The 17627-nt window shown below is 36.2% G+C and overlaps 2 protein-coding genes across 15 annotated transcripts in view; one reads left to right on the top strand and one right to left on the bottom strand.

Annotated features, from left to right (window-relative positions):
* Positions 1-17018, bottom strand: part of fbxo36a (F-box protein 36a) — a 48697-nt gene extending 31679 nt beyond the window's left edge. The window contains exons 1-3 of the mRNA XM_028792188.2: positions 16893-17018; positions 15987-16095; positions 12573-12745 (exon numbers count right to left, since the gene is read on the bottom strand). Coding sequence (XP_028648021.1) covers positions 12573-12745; positions 15987-16095; positions 16893-16988 — 378 coding nt within the window. The 5' untranslated portion in view covers positions 16989-17018. The remainder of the gene's footprint in view (positions 1-12572; positions 12746-15986; positions 16096-16892) is intronic.
* A 371-nt stretch (positions 17019-17389) lies between these two features.
* trip12 (thyroid hormone receptor interactor 12) overlaps positions 17390-17627 on the top strand; it is a 328355-nt gene continuing 328117 nt past the window's right edge. For 8 of the 14 annotated variants that reach the window (XM_028794657.2, XM_028794656.2, XM_028794655.2 and 5 more), the window contains exon 1: positions 17391-17509. The gene's annotated coding sequence lies outside the window, so the exon portion shown is untranslated. Of the gene's footprint in view, positions 17510-17627 lie in introns of all 14 variants that reach the window. The other 6 variants (XM_051923009.1, XM_028794650.2, XM_028794649.2 and 3 more) reach the window with 2 other exon arrangements.

The following is a 17627-nucleotide window of genomic DNA, read 5'->3' as shown; positions in this document are numbered from 1 at the left end:
GAAAGAGCAGAAAGCTCTGAACGAAGGAAAATCTGAGGAGTAAATAGAATATTACAGGAGAGAACGGAAGAAAAAATTTGGACGTGAGCATCAGTAGGCTTTGCGTCCTAGGAACCAAGTTACCCGTAGTATTCTATAATATTTCAGTAATTATTTACCACTCTGATGCTGATCTTTTTAATCTTAAAATAGGTCATTACGAAAGCAATTGATGAGAAGAATTCATAGTCAATTGCAGAATTATGGTATTTCAATGTTTCTCTAGAGTGCCTCTTTCTCTTGCACGATTTGGTTCAAAAACTAATAAGCACATCGTCATCTTGTAACAGGCTTAAGTTTTGAGTTTGGTATTTTTCCGTCCAGCCATTTTAGCTCTAGACTGTCTTCAAGAAAACGTGACACACAGGCAGACACGCACACAATCGAGACATCAATATTTTCAGTATCGGGGGCCCTAAAATGTTCAGACCCGTCAAAAACCATAGATTGAAATTTTTGACGAATCTTAAGCTTTCACTGTTACCCGTAGACAGTTAAATTATGGGTGTTGCACAAAGCATAAAACTGTGAAACAGCTCGCTAAAAGGCCAAACATTTCTGGACATTCCCAGTACATACGTATATAAAAAAAAAAAAAATACCCGGGGGTTTAGAAGTGCAATGAGATAAAGTGAATGTTTTAAAACACTGACTAAATAAATTTTTGGGAGCAATGAACATATGGAACAGTTAATTTCATTGCATTTGTAAATCAGTCACAGGTACAGATAAGCCAATAGAAAATGTCTAGATATTGGATGGACAAGTGTAGCCGTGTTCAAGACAATCAGAGGATGAATGAAAGTCCTCCATTCCATTACTAGGCATGTGTGTTATGTTGCATTAAAGATCAAATCATTTTCCTATCATTTGTAACTCACTCAAATGCATGACATAAGTTAAAACAATTACAACTTACAGATCATCACACTCTCAAAACAAGCATGAATCATGCATTTGTATTTAAAAACTAATTCATAATGGGATAACTGTGACAGTAAAGAAGGTCTGTTATTTGCCATGAAAGAGCACTGTGATTTTTAAATTTAGTGAGCTAAACCATGCAGGATTTTAAATCAATAGACACAATACATGCAATCCCTCACTGAAATTCAATCCCTTTGTAATCAAAGCAGCAAAACTGCAGTGAATCATTCAATTTCATTAAGAATTTTCTCTCGTGCCTTTAGTGCCTTCTTACAGATGCCCGATATTCATAGATACTACGTAATTTAAATATAACTGAGAAAACATGTAATATATAGTGGGTTGGGGCCAGAGAAAATATGCATGTGGGCCTACTTTGGCTTGGTTCTGCTCATTGATGATCCCAGGTCTACAGCTTTACACACCATTTACTTGATCATCATAACAATTTTTCTCAATTAATGCTTGAAGAACAGTATTAAAATATCAAAAAGGATGTTAAAGACTGAAATGCGTGTATCGAGCAGGTCTAGAAGCCATTCAAGATTAAAGCACTGCTCATGTTATACTTCAAATTGAACCCTCGACATTTAGTGGGATCCATCCTAATGCAGCTTTAATTAGATTGATTCTTAGATGGCACCCAGTGAAAGATTTCTTAAGGGATTTCATCCAATTATTTTTTTATCAGGCCTGTATCAAAGCAATCCAATAGCTGTCAGAAAAGAGGATGAATTTAGTATTAGAGGCCATCATGGTTAATGCTCCTCACCCTCTCCAGCACATGTAGTCTTGGATCAACTGTAGCCACCAGCTCATTCCATAGCACTTTTGGGTCCACAGATTATATGATGATTCCTCACATTGTGTCCAGCTTGGCAGTTATAACAGACATATTGGCATATAGAAAATATTTCATTAGGGATACTAGATATACACTGGGTGTACTTAATGTACAGTTCCAGGGCTCAAACTTATAAAATAAGTTGTACCCCTATTTTGTATGGTTTGGCTACTTGAGTCAGTTCATTTCCCATCAGGAATCAATAAAGTACAATCTATTTACATTATACTTTCTAACAAAACTACATCATGAAGAAAAGGCTTTACTTTTTTTCTTTTTTGATAAACTCATTAATGCTTTTCAATTACAGAACAAATCCAAGAAAATGCCCAAGGTATTTTAACGAAATTAGGAAACAAAATGGTACAGCTATGAATCTTCAGTATGTTGTCCTCCAAAATAAAGCTTTCCAATGAAATGGCATTAGTTAAGGAAGCCACAAAAGAAGACATAACTGCTCTGAAAGAGACAATAATTAAGCATTTACTTAATGATGGATGATTAGAGACTTGGAGGGGGGGGGGGTCTTAATGTCAATTCTCAGATCGCACTTTACTAGGAGACACACGAGTGACTCTAATACCAAGTGATCTTTATTTTGGCGCACATGCAACACTTTGCAGCCTCCTGAGAGCACGATGCCTACATCAAAGCTTGATACTAAAGTGGCAGTTATGTGTTATGGCAATGCCTCTCTGCTTCAAGAATTGCAAGAGTTGTGAAGATTAAATTTAAAATAGAATTTGCTAGTAAGCAAAGTACACAGAAATTTTATGAAAAAAATTGGCTTCATTGTTGCTATGATTATTATTATTGTTATTTATGTCTGCTTTTTTTTTTCTATGTCAAAATCCTGGTGCAAAATGCAAAGGCACATAGAAATTTTATTTCTGAGCTCAGTGTGGAGCTTAAATATTGTTTTTGAAATTCTTGCTGCCTTTTGGATTGATTTGCCATGTACAATGAAATCTTCATTGGCTTCAAATTTCCACCTTAACCTGAAGAACCTCAAGTTAAGCAAAAATGACACCTTTTATTGGCTAACTAGAAAGATTGCAATATGCAAGCTTTCAAGGCAACTCAGGCCCCTTCTTCAGGCAAGATGTAATGGCTAACACAGTACAACACCCTAGTACTACATCTTAACTAAATAATTTTTGTATTTTAGTTGTGGTTTATCTTGCTTGCTGCAGTTGGATTCATTCTCCTGTTAAGTTTTCTTTCCCTCAGCTCACACAATTTGAATAGATATGTTGCAAAGAAGGTACTTGTTTACTCAATTAGATAGCCTTCGGTTTAATTTGTACAGGCATTCCAGTTAATCTTCAGTCGTTTGGGGTCTCTGTGGAACTTCAAATAGTGAAACTGTCTGGTCTGAAAGTAACTTGGTAACTTTATCCTGCACTTGTATGGATTTAGATGCACATCGTGGGTTTCAATTATTTAACTTTTGATTTCTTTGTTATTAATAAACATACATTTTCTGAACAACAAAACTTCACTTTTATATTAGGTACATGTACAGTATTATGCATTAGTGAAATGTGCCAATAATCTCTGTAATACCAGTCTCTTAATGAAGCTGCTCCACCAGACTGTATATGGATATACTGTATGTGGATGCGAAAGTTTTACTGGGTAAGTAAGTATCATTCAACGTGAGAGTTTTAGTGTGTTAGTAATTATGTATGTCTAGTACCACTGTATCAATCAGATGCTACAAATGTTCTAAGTGTGGCTTACTACTGCTTGGTGCACATTATTCAAAAATATGCCTCAAAGTAAGTATTCATACAGGGAGCGCCATACAAGTGAATGCATTATACATGTGCATGCACTGAAGTGAATATCAGCACAGAAAAATACATTAACATAAAATCAACTTTGCTGCTGCCAGCAATGAATGCAACTCACAACTGTCAGTCAATAGTTAGTTATAATCAAACAAAAATAAATTCTGAAAGAAGTGATAGTTTTTCCAAATAACACTACCACTATTTATCAGCCTGAATTAAACATTTCATTGTGAATCACTCATTAATCATTTGCAATTTCATTTTGTTCTCTACTTTAATTTATTTAATGTGATGCATACAGTACAGTGTACTCTGCTACTTGCTTTGAACACTATTTTTCATTTAAATAGTATAATTTTCACAATTTCACTTACTGCATTACCACAGTACCTACAGGACCACACTCAAGTTTTTTGCAGAGCAGGACTAAAATTTAACAGTAGTGAATGGAATGGCCAAGAACACTTTATTCCTGTGTTTGTGAGTGGGCAGTCAGGGCACTGATGAGCCACTGAAAAAAATTCCTGAAAAATATATTATATACATTTATTTTGCTATTATATGTTATCATTGATGATATAATCAGTAGTATTTCACTGTAAAAGCACAGTCAGAAAAGAAGAAAAGTTAGTGTGGATGCATATGTAATGTCGTGGTCTTTTTTTTTTAATGGACCTTTTAAATTAATCATTGAAGGCATTGTGGTACTTATGCATAGGAGCTTGTAAGGCATGCACATAATAAGAGATTACTAGTTAGTTTACTGTATTCCAGTTTTATTTTTTTTCCTCTCCTGCATTCAGGTCCTAATTTGGGATCCTAAGGTGGTTTGTCATGTGGTGGGTGCAGCAACGTGCTGCATAAGCACGTGCTCCAGCATCCCTTCCCCCCTTCATATTTGTATTGACTTGCCTTCCTGTGTCAAGGGTAAGCAGCGTTTAACTAAGCTGCTGTTGACTGTGGGCATGAATAGCACATATTTTAAAAGCTTGCCTTAACAGTACACATGCCAAAGCCATCATATCTATCTATCTGTCTATCTGTCTGTCTGTCTATTAGATTGATCAGTTTTAGAGTACAGTAAGTCCTTTACATACGAACCTTCAAGTTACGAACTTTCAAAGATGTGAATGTACATGTCCAATAAATTAAAAATGATTTAGATATGTGAAAATTAAAAATTGTACTGTAACTTCAAATTTTTCAGCAGCATGTAAGTTAGTTTATGTGTGTGGCACTAGGTCGGAGTACAAAGCCCATGCGATTGTTGCTTACATTCTCAGTCATTTGCATGCGTCCTCTACAAATGGTTGTGCTTTTGGCTGGATCTCAGTTTACGTTGAGTTAGCATGCTTTATTTCAAGCCCAAGATGTCCGGAATGAAATGTAAAAGCAGCGGTGATGTATTGCTAAGAAGCACCAGGTGATAACAATGAAAACAAAAATGAAAATAATTGAGAGAGAATAGCATGGTGAAAAGATGGTTGACGTCTGTCGTTCGTATGACATGAGTCGTTCAACTAATCGGCGCAATTCTAAAGAAGAAGGACAAGCTCATGGAACATATTTTTGCTATGTATGCCAGCTTGCTAGCCGTAAGTGAGTTTACTGAGATCAGCTGACTAAAAATTTGGTTTTTTGTTGTTAAAATGCACTTGAAATCAATACAAAAATACTACAGTATATGTAAATAATATGAAGGTCACGGAGAGAATAAGGTGTGTCCCGATTTCTAACAAAAAAGATATCAGTTTTATTGTCATCTCAAAGTTATCCAAACGGGAGTTGTCTCTTCAGCACTCTCAGAAACCCCAGCATACACACAGTGATGCTGTTGTCATCTTACAGTCGCTCCTTTCTCAGATTAAAAGAGTATCACAGACTTCATGCACAAGTGAGAAAACAGTAAGTGAACACACAGCCAAGTCAACGGCTGGTTTTAAATATTCCCCGCATCAACCAGTGGGCGACAGATGTATTATGCGGTGAGCTCTGATATTGTAGTTGCACTTGCAGTGGACAAGCAATCCCTGCCTACATTAACACAGTTTCGGTGCACAGTACAATTAAGGAGTTGTCAGGGTCTCAAAAAATCTCACAGTAAAAATATTCACTTTTAAAAAGGTATTCATACATTCGTAGACGTATATGTATATGATAGTTATAGGAGTTGCGGATGGGAGTTGCATTCGCTGGACTTACGAACAAATTTGGCTTGCGAATGGAATGGAACACGTTCATATATTGGGGACTTGCTGTATAATGAATCTAGCCTCACACAAGAGTTACAGTGATTGCAGGTTCAAAACATACAGTGGTGTGAAAAACTATTTGCCCCCTTCCTGATTTCTTATTCTTTTGCATGTTTGTCACACAAAATGTTTCTGATCATCAAACACATTTAACCATTAGTCAAATATAACACAAGTAAACACAAAATGCAGTTTTTAAATGATGGTGTTTATTATTTAGGGAGAAAAAAAATCCAAACCTACATGGCCCTGTGTGAAAAAGTAATTGCCTCCTTGTTAAAAAATAACCTAACTGTGGTGTATCACACCTGAGTTCAATTTCCGTAGCCACCCCCAGGCCTGATTACTGCCACACCTGTTTCAATCAAGAAATCACTTAAATAGGAGCTGCCTGACACAGAGAAGTAGACCAAAAGCACCTCAAAAGCTAGACATCATGCCAAGATCCAAAGAAATTCAGGAACAAATGAGAACAGAAGTAATTGAGATCTATCAGTCTGGTAAAGGTTATAAAGCCATTTCTAAAGCTTTGGGACTCCAGCGAACCACAGTGAGAGCCATTATCCACAAATGGCAAAAACATGGAACAGTGGTGAACCTTCCCAGGAGTGGCCGGCCGACCAAAATTACCCCAAGAGCTCAGAGACGACTCATCCGAGAGGTCATAAAAGACCCCAGGACAATGTCTAAAGAACTGCAGGCCTCATTTGCCTCAATTAAGGTCAGTGTTCACGATTCCACCATAAGAAAGAGACTGGGCAAAAACGGCCTGCATGGCAGATTTCCAAGACGCAAACCATTGTTAAGCAAAAAGAACATTAGGGCTCGTCTCAATTTTGCTAAGAAACTTCTCAATGATTGCCAAGACTTTTGGGAAAATACCTTGTGGACTGATGAGTCAAAAGTTGAACTTTTTGGAAGGCAAATGTCCCGTTACATCTGGCGTAAAAGGAACACAGCATTTCAGAAAAAGAACATCATACCAACAGTAAAATATGGTGGTGGTAGTGTGATGGTCTGGAGTTGTTTTGCTGCTTCAGGACCTGGAAGGCTTGCTGTGATAGATGGAACCATGAATTCTACTGTCTACCAAAAAATCCTGAAGGAGAATGTCCGGCCATCTGTTCGTCAACTCAAGCTGAAGCGATCTTGGGTGCTGCAACAGGACAATGACCCAAGACACACCAGCAAATCCACCTCTGAATGGCTGAAGAAAAACAAAATGAAGACTTTGGAGTGGCCTAGTCAAAGTCCTGACCTGAATCCAATTGAGATGCTATGGCATGACCTTAAAAAGGCGGTTCATGCTAGAAAACCCTCAAATAAAGCTGAATTACAACAATTTTGCAAAGATGAGTGGGCTAAAATTCCTCCAGAGCGCTGTAAAAGACTCATTGCAAGTTATCGCAAACGCTTGATTGCAGTTATTGCTGCTAAGGGTGGCCCAACCAGTTATTAGGTTCAGGGGGGCAATTACTTTTTCACACATGGCCATGTAGGTTTGGATTTTTTTTTTTCTCCCTAAATAATAAAAACCACCATTTACAAACTGCATTTTGTGTTTACTTGTGTTATATTTGACTAATGGTTAAATGTGTTTGATGATCAGAAACATTTTGTGTGACAAACATGCAAAAGAATAAGAAATCAGGAAGGGGGCAAATAGTTTTTCACACCACTGTATACTAGTCGTATATGGATCCAAAAAAATATGTAGGTATGTTGTCTGTTCACACGGTCTAAGTAATGAGAAAGGTAAAATCATGAACAATTTTAAGGATTTTTTAACACCACCCAGGCTGCTGTTTTAGGTCTGAAAAAGAGTGCATCTTGTCCCCCTTTACCTATTCATCTGTTTATTACTTTTTGAAAAGGAATTCTGATTACATTGTGAAAAACAAAAAAAAAGCAGTCGGTCACACACATGCTCAGTGGGATGGTGCTGTTGCCTAATGCTTCTGCTCCTCTCTCTTCTGCAGGTCAGATGACTGTCAATCCAAATGACGTCACTTTCAGATCATGGTCCCTTGGCTCCACCTCCTCCACCCCTTCTGTTCAACCATCTTTTTCTTCTGATTATTTTTATTATTATTATTATTATTATTACCATCATCCTCTTCATAAAAGGATGCCACTAGCATCTCTTAGTCAGTTGTAATTTGACTACTATATGCATTAGATCTTGTTTTTGTACTTATTTATTTTGCCCTTTTTTCACCACTTACACGGGATTTGCCTTCAAGGTACCCCAAATCTTTTTCTTGCTTATGTCTCCTGTTTTACAAGTCATAAACAAATTTACCTGTGTATGAATATTTTTTCCATCATAGCTTCTGCTATTTTAAAAATCTACTTAGGGTATGTGCCCAATTCAAATGTCTTATAAAGGGCAAAGCGGGAATGTGGTTGGGATAGAAATGTAACATTTGGTGGGCAAGTGAGAAAGATGATGGAATTTTGATAGAAGCAGCCAGTATCTTAGCTTTTAAGATTTCTGGGCTGCCAGCCTATGTTAATTATACTTTTCTATTGTCTTTCTTTATACATTTTCTCAGCTGCCTTTGTCTGCATGTTTGTTATGTCCTGCTCTGCTTGTATTGGGCAAATTCAGTATTCATGTTAAAACCACAAAAAACAAACTAGGTTCCCATATTTTGCATTTACGGGATTGCTTTATTTATTTCAGGATGTTAATTTTCACATTCACAAAAAGGACACATTAACTTGATTTGATCAACTGATATCTATGTTAACTATGTTAACTAATGTTGTCGTATTTTAATTTCTTATTGTGTCTTTTATTTTTCTTCATTATGTAAAGCACTTTGAGCTATTTTTTGTAAGAAAATGTGCTATATAAATAAAAATGTTGTTGTTGTTGTTGTTATCTCACTTTTTAAATTTAACAGGTTCAGATACAGTGGAACCTCGGTTCACGACCATAATTTGTTCCAAAACTCTGGTCGTAAACCGATTTGTTCGTGAACCGAAGCAATTTCCCCCATAGGATTGTATGTAAATACAATTAATCCGTTCCAGACCATACGAACTATATGTAAATATATATTTTTTAAAAGTTTTTAAGCACAAATATAGTTAATTAAACCATAGAATGCACAGCGTAATAGTAAACTAAATGTAAAAACATTGAGTAACACTGAGAAAACCTTGAACAACAGAGAAAACTAACACTGCAATAGTTTGCGCTATAGCGCTACCAACCGTTGGCTAAAAACACTTTTTTTTTTTAATGAGTTTTAAGCACAGGGAAAAAAATGAACATTTGAAAAAAATCCGTAATTTAATTAACCACCAAGAAAAGTAACATTGCAACAATGCAGGCTACGAACCGATTGCTGCAAACAGAAGTGAAAACAAAATCAAGCTCAGTGCATTCTTTAACTGCCTTCCTACCTTATGCGTGCGTCCAGCTCTCTCTCTCGCACTGCCTGTGTGTGTGTGCGCGCGACTCTCTCTCGCACTGCCTGTGTGTGTGCGTGCGTGCGACTCTCTCGCGCTGCCTGTGTGTGTGCGTGCGACTCTCTCGCGCTGCCTGTGTGTGTGCGCGGCTCTCTCTCGCGCTGCCTGTGTGTGTGTGGCGTGCTCTCTCTCTCTTCCTCGCTGCACAGGAAATGCACAGGGAGAGACTGAACATGTACAAACCGAAAGAGAAACTGGCTTGTTCGTATACCGAGTGTGTGGTCGTGGACTGAGGCAAAAGTTTGGCAAACTTTTTGGTCATAAACCGATTTGTATGTGTACCGAGACGTTTGTGAACCGAGGTTCCACTGTATTATGGTTTCATGTATGTACAAACAAGCATTTTCAAAAACATTCAGTCTATTCATTAAAAACTTGGTCCATCCAACACCATAACCATACATTCATTATATATGAGATGAGGAGGAGTCAGGTCGGAGTACAAATTTGGAACATTTCGCCCAATCTGTGAACTATGACAAAACTTAAGGCCTGCATCTGCTCACCGGACCCTATATCTTCCTGCATTGCTCAAGGTTTGTATGCCCATTGTTTGCAATTGACACATGGTAACATGTAATAAATTAAAAGGTTGATGAAGTCTAAAGGTCAAAACCCTCTATACAGTTACTGCTTGCAATAGATTTGCAACCAAATAGCAAATTTTACCTGTAATGGACTGGGTTGGTTCCTAACTTGTGCCCGGTATTTCTGGGCTCCTGAACTGAAGAGAAGATTAAAGTTTGAAATGTCATATTAGTAAGTTTTTGGAAAGACTTGATTTACTTTAATTTTGTCCAGTACTGAAACATAACATACACCAAAATTAAGTTGCCATATTCTATGTTGGTCTAATACAGCATTCGCATGCTCTTGGAATATTTGGAGCTTCGAGTTGTAACGTTTCACTTACCCACTTCAAAGTGGGGTGAAATGACACCTTTTAGTGGCTAACTAAATAGATTACAAATGCAAGCTTTCGAGGCAGCTAAGGCCCCTTCATCAGGCACGAAGGGGCCTTAGCTGCCTTGAAAACTTGCATTTGTAATCTATTTAGTTAGCCAATAAAAGGTGTCATTTCACCCAACTTTCTCCTGTATCAATCTATGACTAACACGGTACAACACTCTACCACTTCAAAGTGGTCATGTGGGTCACCTTTCAGACTATTCAGAGAAATGAGAGTTCACTGTTGAGTTGTTACCTGGTCTACCAAAAAAAGCATTTAAAGATAAATAGCATTTTTTTTTTTAAAATGAGCAAACTTTCTGTATTAAATATGTATCACTTCTCTCTAAATGCAATTTGACAGCAACATGAAATTTCAGTCTGGTTATATGTTTTATTTTAAACAGCTGACTGAGGTGAATGGCTAATGTCATGTCACTACTTGGACAATTTGGTCAACTCTGTCCGAGTTGGTAGAGTGCTCACGTAGAATTTCTGACTCGGAATCTCAGGTTTACCATCTGTCTGAGAGCACAGGAATTCAGTATAAAATTCTAATTTATGCCTCAGATCTGAACTACATACTGTACAGCAGAAACATACATACAACAACAACAATCATGAATCTACTGTTTAATTTCTTATGGAGCTGTACATATTTAAAACACGTCTCTACCAAAGCACAACAGCTAAAGGTTTTTTTTACTGATGATGATGTTTCACTTAGAAACTAGTGTCTTTCAATTGCAAAGACATTGTTTCTTTGTGTGTTCACAAAAAAACATTATAGCACTAAAATCTGCACTTACACTGCCCTCATTTTCTGAAGGGTAAACATTTAAATTCATTTTCTAAGACCACAGACTAGTGGTCAAGTTTGAAAGAAGTCTCGCTCAATTATTGCAGCAATGAGCAATTAGGTCCTGTTCTTTCAATGCTCAAGTGTCTTGCTTCTCTGTTTAAACCCATTGGCTTGGATATGTGGCCACAGCGAGTTTCAGCAGGGGTCCTGGTTTGGATTGTTTTTTAGAGTGGGGGAGAGTCAGTGATGAAGGTGTTGCCTCTGACCACAACAGTGTGAAGTGGAGACAGTGGTGTGAATATGCAGGCAGTGAACGCAGGTAAGTAAAGGTCTTTGGAGCTATATGGAAGGATCTGTGGAAGATTTGAGGAGCAGCAGCATTACTATAAAATAGTTGGCAAATACTCCACACTGAAAACAGAAATGCAAATGAATACTCATAAACTTTCAATTTTTCTTCAATGTACAAAGTAATAAATTCAGTTTATTTTTTGTGTACTGCTCATCACAGAGTGCAGGCACAGAGTGGTATTACAGGCTCTTAATTAAATGCAAATGCAAACTTTATCAATTACTAATCCCTGTGACCCTGTGTTAGGATATAGTGGGTTGGAAAATGACTGACTGACTGACTGACTGACTAATTATATAATGAGTACACATCAAGATACACATTTATTTAAACAGATAGTAAAACAAAGTAGCATGAACCTGATTAAGATAAATGGAGCCCATCAGTATCTACCCATTAATTAATTGTTGAACTCTGGCCAGTTGACAACAGAGGCAAGGAAAACAAATACTCCAGACAGCAGCATCCCTGGAGAAAAAAAACTTCTGGAGGGTACACGTCAAAGACAAAGTCAGACCTAGTCACAAATTGTAATGTAGATAAATAATCGACGTAATCCATGATAAGGATGACGTCCACAATAAAAAAGCAAGATGTGCAAGTTCACAAGTTCTACTTAATTATTTCAGAAGAAAGTCAATCATTGGGCTGCTTAAAAGAGCTTAAGTCTTCAAGCCCTAAGGTGGAACAGAAAAGTCCAGACTGCACGTTTGCACATGTGAACAAAAGTATGCCAAGAACACAGCAGGAACAGGTTAGTGGAGCCAGGCATTAAGAAAATTTAACATACTCCAGAAATAAATATTTTTCTAGATAAGAAATTGCATTGAAAATATAATGAAAAATGGGAAAAATTAGATTATGATAACCAAGTTGAATTTGCTATAAACATTTTAACAGCTGAATAACTTATTAATGTTAGCAATAATTTAATTTTTGCATTACATTGCCAAATGCTGGGTGGATGGGGGAAATTGGGTGACAGCGTCCCACCCACCTACCCTTGATGCAGAAACATTGCTGCTTATAAAATTTCTTGGAGAGTTTAAATAAACTCTTTCCAGTTGGAAATCAAGCCAGGGTCTATTCACTACTACACCATAATCCTTTCTTCCCACAAATAATAACTTACCTTTTCAAATTTATGTGAGGTCTGAGACAGTCGAGACAGATCTTCCAAGTCTAAGAACGAAATGATGTGGAGCAACAAGGGATCTGGTAGACGCTCTAGGTAGTCAAAGTTTCCTTGGCAGAGGTTGCGCACATATTCGACAATATTTTTTCCAAACACTAGGTTTACCTGGACTGAAACAGACATCAGAGATTGACAGTTCAAATAATCCATCAGCACCTCCAAATAAATTTATAAACAACAATACATTTCCCAAAGTCATTCGTGCATTAACACTGCATTGACCACAATCATGTAAGTGGTAAGTAAAGTTTCTGACAGTTTGATATATACTTTCTGCCTCTATAGTAGCTACGAACAAACAAAAAAAACTACAATCTTAGTCATAATTTATTTCAATATTTTTAATATATCTTCCTAAGTTTGTCCATCCAAATCAATTTAAGGGTGGACAAAAGATCTAAACCTTACATATCATTTACTGTAATGTGCAGCAGACAGGGTACTGATTAAGCACCCACTAAAGCTAAAGTTTGATGAGATACCCTTTTTGTTTTTTTCATTATAATGATACGCAAATAATTATATAACTAAGTATTTGTGTAATTCAATAAGACATTGTTTCAGTGCTCGGCTTCTGGTGATAAATTTAAGGTGGATATGTTAAATAATGTATTTCATGGTAAAGTGTTAGGAGATTGGCTTAAGGAAATCTGTGACAAAATACTGCTCCAAAAGGCAGCAGTTACCATATATTTTTCAATTCTTAATATGCTAAATAACATTCCAGTCTGTCAATGTATTATGTTAAAAAATTATTTCAAGCCAAACATACCAGACAAATTCTGTAATAATACATGGCTGTTGTTTTTTTCTGTTGCAGTATAATGGATATTAAAGCTTTTAAAATATAGAAAGAATACATCTATACAATTCTGCAACAAAGCATTGCTGGCTATGAAATCAACCATCTTGAATTTATCTGGCAGTGAATTATAAACTTCAGAGACTTCTTTGACTCCAAGTAAAGGGATTAACAATACTACAGTGCAACTATATAACCAATCAGTTTTAATATTACACAGAACTATACATTTTACAAAACAATCATTCTATATTAATATATTTTGGATTCAGTGACTTTGAACATTCAGCATATCCTTTTAGTAGTAATATCTGAAATGTTTGAGTCAAGGCTAATAAGCATAACACAGTAGTGACTGACTTTGTGGAATCTACGCCAGCTTTCAACTCAAGGTTACTATTCTAAAAAAGAACTGTAATACCAGCTTTCATCAAAGGGATGTTATGTTGATCTTATTGTAAGAATTCTTCAGCTGTAGTCTTCATAAATGACTAAAGCACGAATAAGAGTTCAACAACTGAATATATATGAAAATTTTCTAAAGTCTGACAATTAAATTTGTTCCAGTTATTATCTTAGTTGGAAAATGAAGCATGACAAACTGCTGGCACGGTTCATATAGTGTGACATCCTCAATAACAGGCAATAGAATATGTATGTTGAAGGAAAAGTGTTTGTATAGAGTGGTCACATACACAATCTGCACTGCAGCAGAGAAAAAAGAGATGCACTTAAATATTACATAGTAGTACTAAGAAAATGGCTAACAATCTTGTATAAGGGAGATTATTTCAGGAAAGAGAGCAGCCCAGTAATTGTTGTGACAATTCAAGCAGCCCTCTTTGCCAGCATTCTTTTAACATCCACTCGTTTACCACTGAATTATGAAGGATGACTTTTCCGAGGTTTTCTTCTGTCAATTACATGCCTGCTTACAGACATTACATTACTGATAGCTCCATCAAAAATGCATGCCAATGATTTATTTTCATTTGGTGTATTACTTCATTTTTGGTACCTCAGTCTGCAGGAAAAATGTGCACACCCTGTGTGTGGCATGGGTGAGGCATTAAAAGCACCAAGACTAATGGATGAAGGAGTAACTATTCAGAAACTGAGCAGACATATTTATGCTTCATAGACCAGGATTAAATGCTAAAATGAGGAAAAGAAGACAGAAATATTGAGGTAAGGAGGAGAGAAGTAAGGTAGTTGATACTTGATCATGATGCCAGAGATTGGCAATGTGCATGTTCATTTGTACATGTACTCTATGTAAGAATTTCACTTCATTCTCTACATGTGACAATGATGCCCTTATAAACATAATTAAAAGCTAATAAGTTAAAAAAAAAAGTTGTTTTTAAAATATAATCTGATCTGCAACATCCTATAGTATAAATGGTGATTTTGCATACACACTAATATGTATTTAATGCAACAATTTACTTTTTAAGACAGCAGTAAAGAAGGGTAATGTTTAGATAAGAAATAACCGTGGCTCAGTTATCCACACATCCATTTTGTAACTTATCCAATACAGCATCATGGGGTGCCAGTATGGCAGCACTGGGCACCAAGTAGGAAATGACTCTTAATGGTATGCCAGTCTATCAATAGTCATGCTCACACACACATACCATGCCAGGTCAGTTTAGAAATGACAATTAACCTAACATGTCTTTATGATGTGGAGGAAAACTAGAAAACACAGAAGGAAAATCACCACACACATATGTGGAGGTATCAGGCACACCATATGTGAATAATGTGCTGTGATGGTTACTAAAGTAAGTAAATAGTTCAGATATAATGTGTCACATTTAAACAGCAAGCTCCACCACATGGTTCTCAATAAATACAATCCTTTTTGAAAGATCTCTAGCCAATTCTTATATAATTATGAAGAACATGTGTATTTTCAGAAGTGAGTGTACAAAATCAATACACAGACTGCCGTTTTCATCTTTCTGAGATTGTAGTTCCCTATGAATTAAAACTTTGGGATGCTAATATCTTCCTAAACAATAACTCTGCAAATCACACTAGCCATGCCAGCAAACTCTAGCTAACACTTCATCACTCTGTCTACACTGGATGTATGGAAACCAAAGCCAGGGATTGTTCCATTTGTTTGGATAATCAGATCTTTACAGAGTACAAAAGACAAATGGATATTTTTAAGAAAATTAAACAAGGTTGTAGCAGTTTCTTAGTTGATATAAAATGGACACTTCTGATCTCTGATATAAGATGACCAGTTTAGATAGTGTAATGTAACATCCCTGATGACATAAAAATAACTATGCATGCATTACTAAAATGAAAGTGTTATATAGTAATTAATAGGATTAATAACAATTTCTAGATAGTACAGCTGTCAGCAAAATACATTATTGAACAGGCTTAGGATGTATATTGTGTGCTTCTGAATCAAAGTACCTGAATACACAGCCGAATTAAGGGTATATATGACAAAATGTATGAAAAAGTATGAATAAAAAAGTGCCAGACCAAAAGGAAGAAATAATAAAAATAAAAACACATACACAGCACAGTATCATCATCCAAAAAGTCTTGATGAGATTCAATAAGTTCCCCTGGCTTCCCATCTCGATGTTCACTTCTAAGGGAGATTTTCCACCACCTCCAGATGATCTATGCAATACAAAAATAGGACACTAATATTCAAAAAATTGAAAACTTCTGTGCATATTGGTGAGGTAAATTAACACATGCATTTTATATTTGTCCACCAATCATCCATTTTCATTACTTCTTTCTTCCGGTGTATGCTTGAAGGGGCCAAAGGCCAACCATAGCCACATCATGTAACAGAGAATTACTTTAGGAATAAGACATCTTAACTAAAGACACTTTGTTTAGTTAATGTGCAATTAAAATTCAGCATGATATGCAAATTAAAACGGGTCAGCGTGTTCCAGTCAAAGACTAAAAGTACAAATCTAACAAATCTAATCTAACCATTCACTGGATAACGAAACTACAGAGTCATTTCTTGTCAGCCATTTTTCTCAACTTAGTAAACTGACATATAATTATTTTGCATGAATCCATGTAATTATATACCTTGATACTGAATAAATCGACCCAATATATATTGGCATGCAACAGCACGACTATTGATCTATCTTGCTTAATTAGAATGTTAATATAATCGTTCGTTCAACAGTTCTACACATGCAGAACTAAAAACTAAAAAAAAAACAAACTAATGTCACTTTTAGATATTTCATTTGAATTTAAAAATAAATAACTGAGATAATTAATCTAGTTACATCAGTTTTGGTAACGATTAACTGGTAATATAATCGTTCGTTCAACAGTTCTACACATGCAGAACTAAAAACTAAAAAAAACAAACTCATGTCGCTTTTAGATATTTTATTTGAATTTAAAAATAAATAACTGAGATAATTAATCTAATTACTTACATCAGTTTTGGTAACGATTAACTGGTAAAAATCTTTGCTTGGTGATGGTGCTTGAGCACTCACATCAAACAACGTTTCGCTCAGCAAGGACGCCATTTTTGACGCTGTACTGTTACCACGGCAACCGACCGAAGAAGGGACTTATTCGTTATGCTTAAAAATTATATTTTTTATCTTTTAGATAAGCTTGAATACGAAGACTCTCATTATTATGTTTTCAATAAAACACAAACCGCCACACACGCCAAAAAAATAAATGACATAGGAAACAGTTGTTAAGATTAAAAGGTCATGACATCGCGGAGCGATTTACTGCAGAAATCAAATCTTTGGCTAATACAATCAGACACAACACTACAAGCACAACACATACAATATGAAGTAGTGTGTCGACGTAAAGAATGTGTTTAATTGTAAGAATAATGTGTTTAATGTTATACATAATTTCACTATCTCATTTTAAAGAAAAGTAGTCCTCGGAGGGGGGAGCGCAGTCTTTCCAGCGGAGGTATACTGAAGTCCGAGGTCGCTCAGCTGATCATTGAAGGTAAGAGCTGAGAGGGAGAGTGAAGCTGCTGAACAGTCTGTTAGAACAACTACAACACTGGAACAAATAGGTAATAAAATAACTGAGAAAAAGAATAAAAAAACTGTTGTACCTTCACTGTCATTGTATACAGTTGTGTAAATAAATGTTCCTGTTTGCGGTCGGCGGGGAGGGGGTCGGTTTACAGT

Source organism: Erpetoichthys calabaricus, chromosome 2 (assembly GCF_900747795.2).
Source record: "Erpetoichthys calabaricus chromosome 2, fErpCal1.3, whole genome shotgun sequence".
In the NCBI taxonomy this organism is placed as follows: domain Eukaryota; kingdom Metazoa; phylum Chordata; class Cladistia; order Polypteriformes; family Polypteridae; genus Erpetoichthys; species Erpetoichthys calabaricus.
Note: the sequence above shows the minus strand (reverse complement) of the source record. Positions and strands in the feature narration are given on the sequence as shown.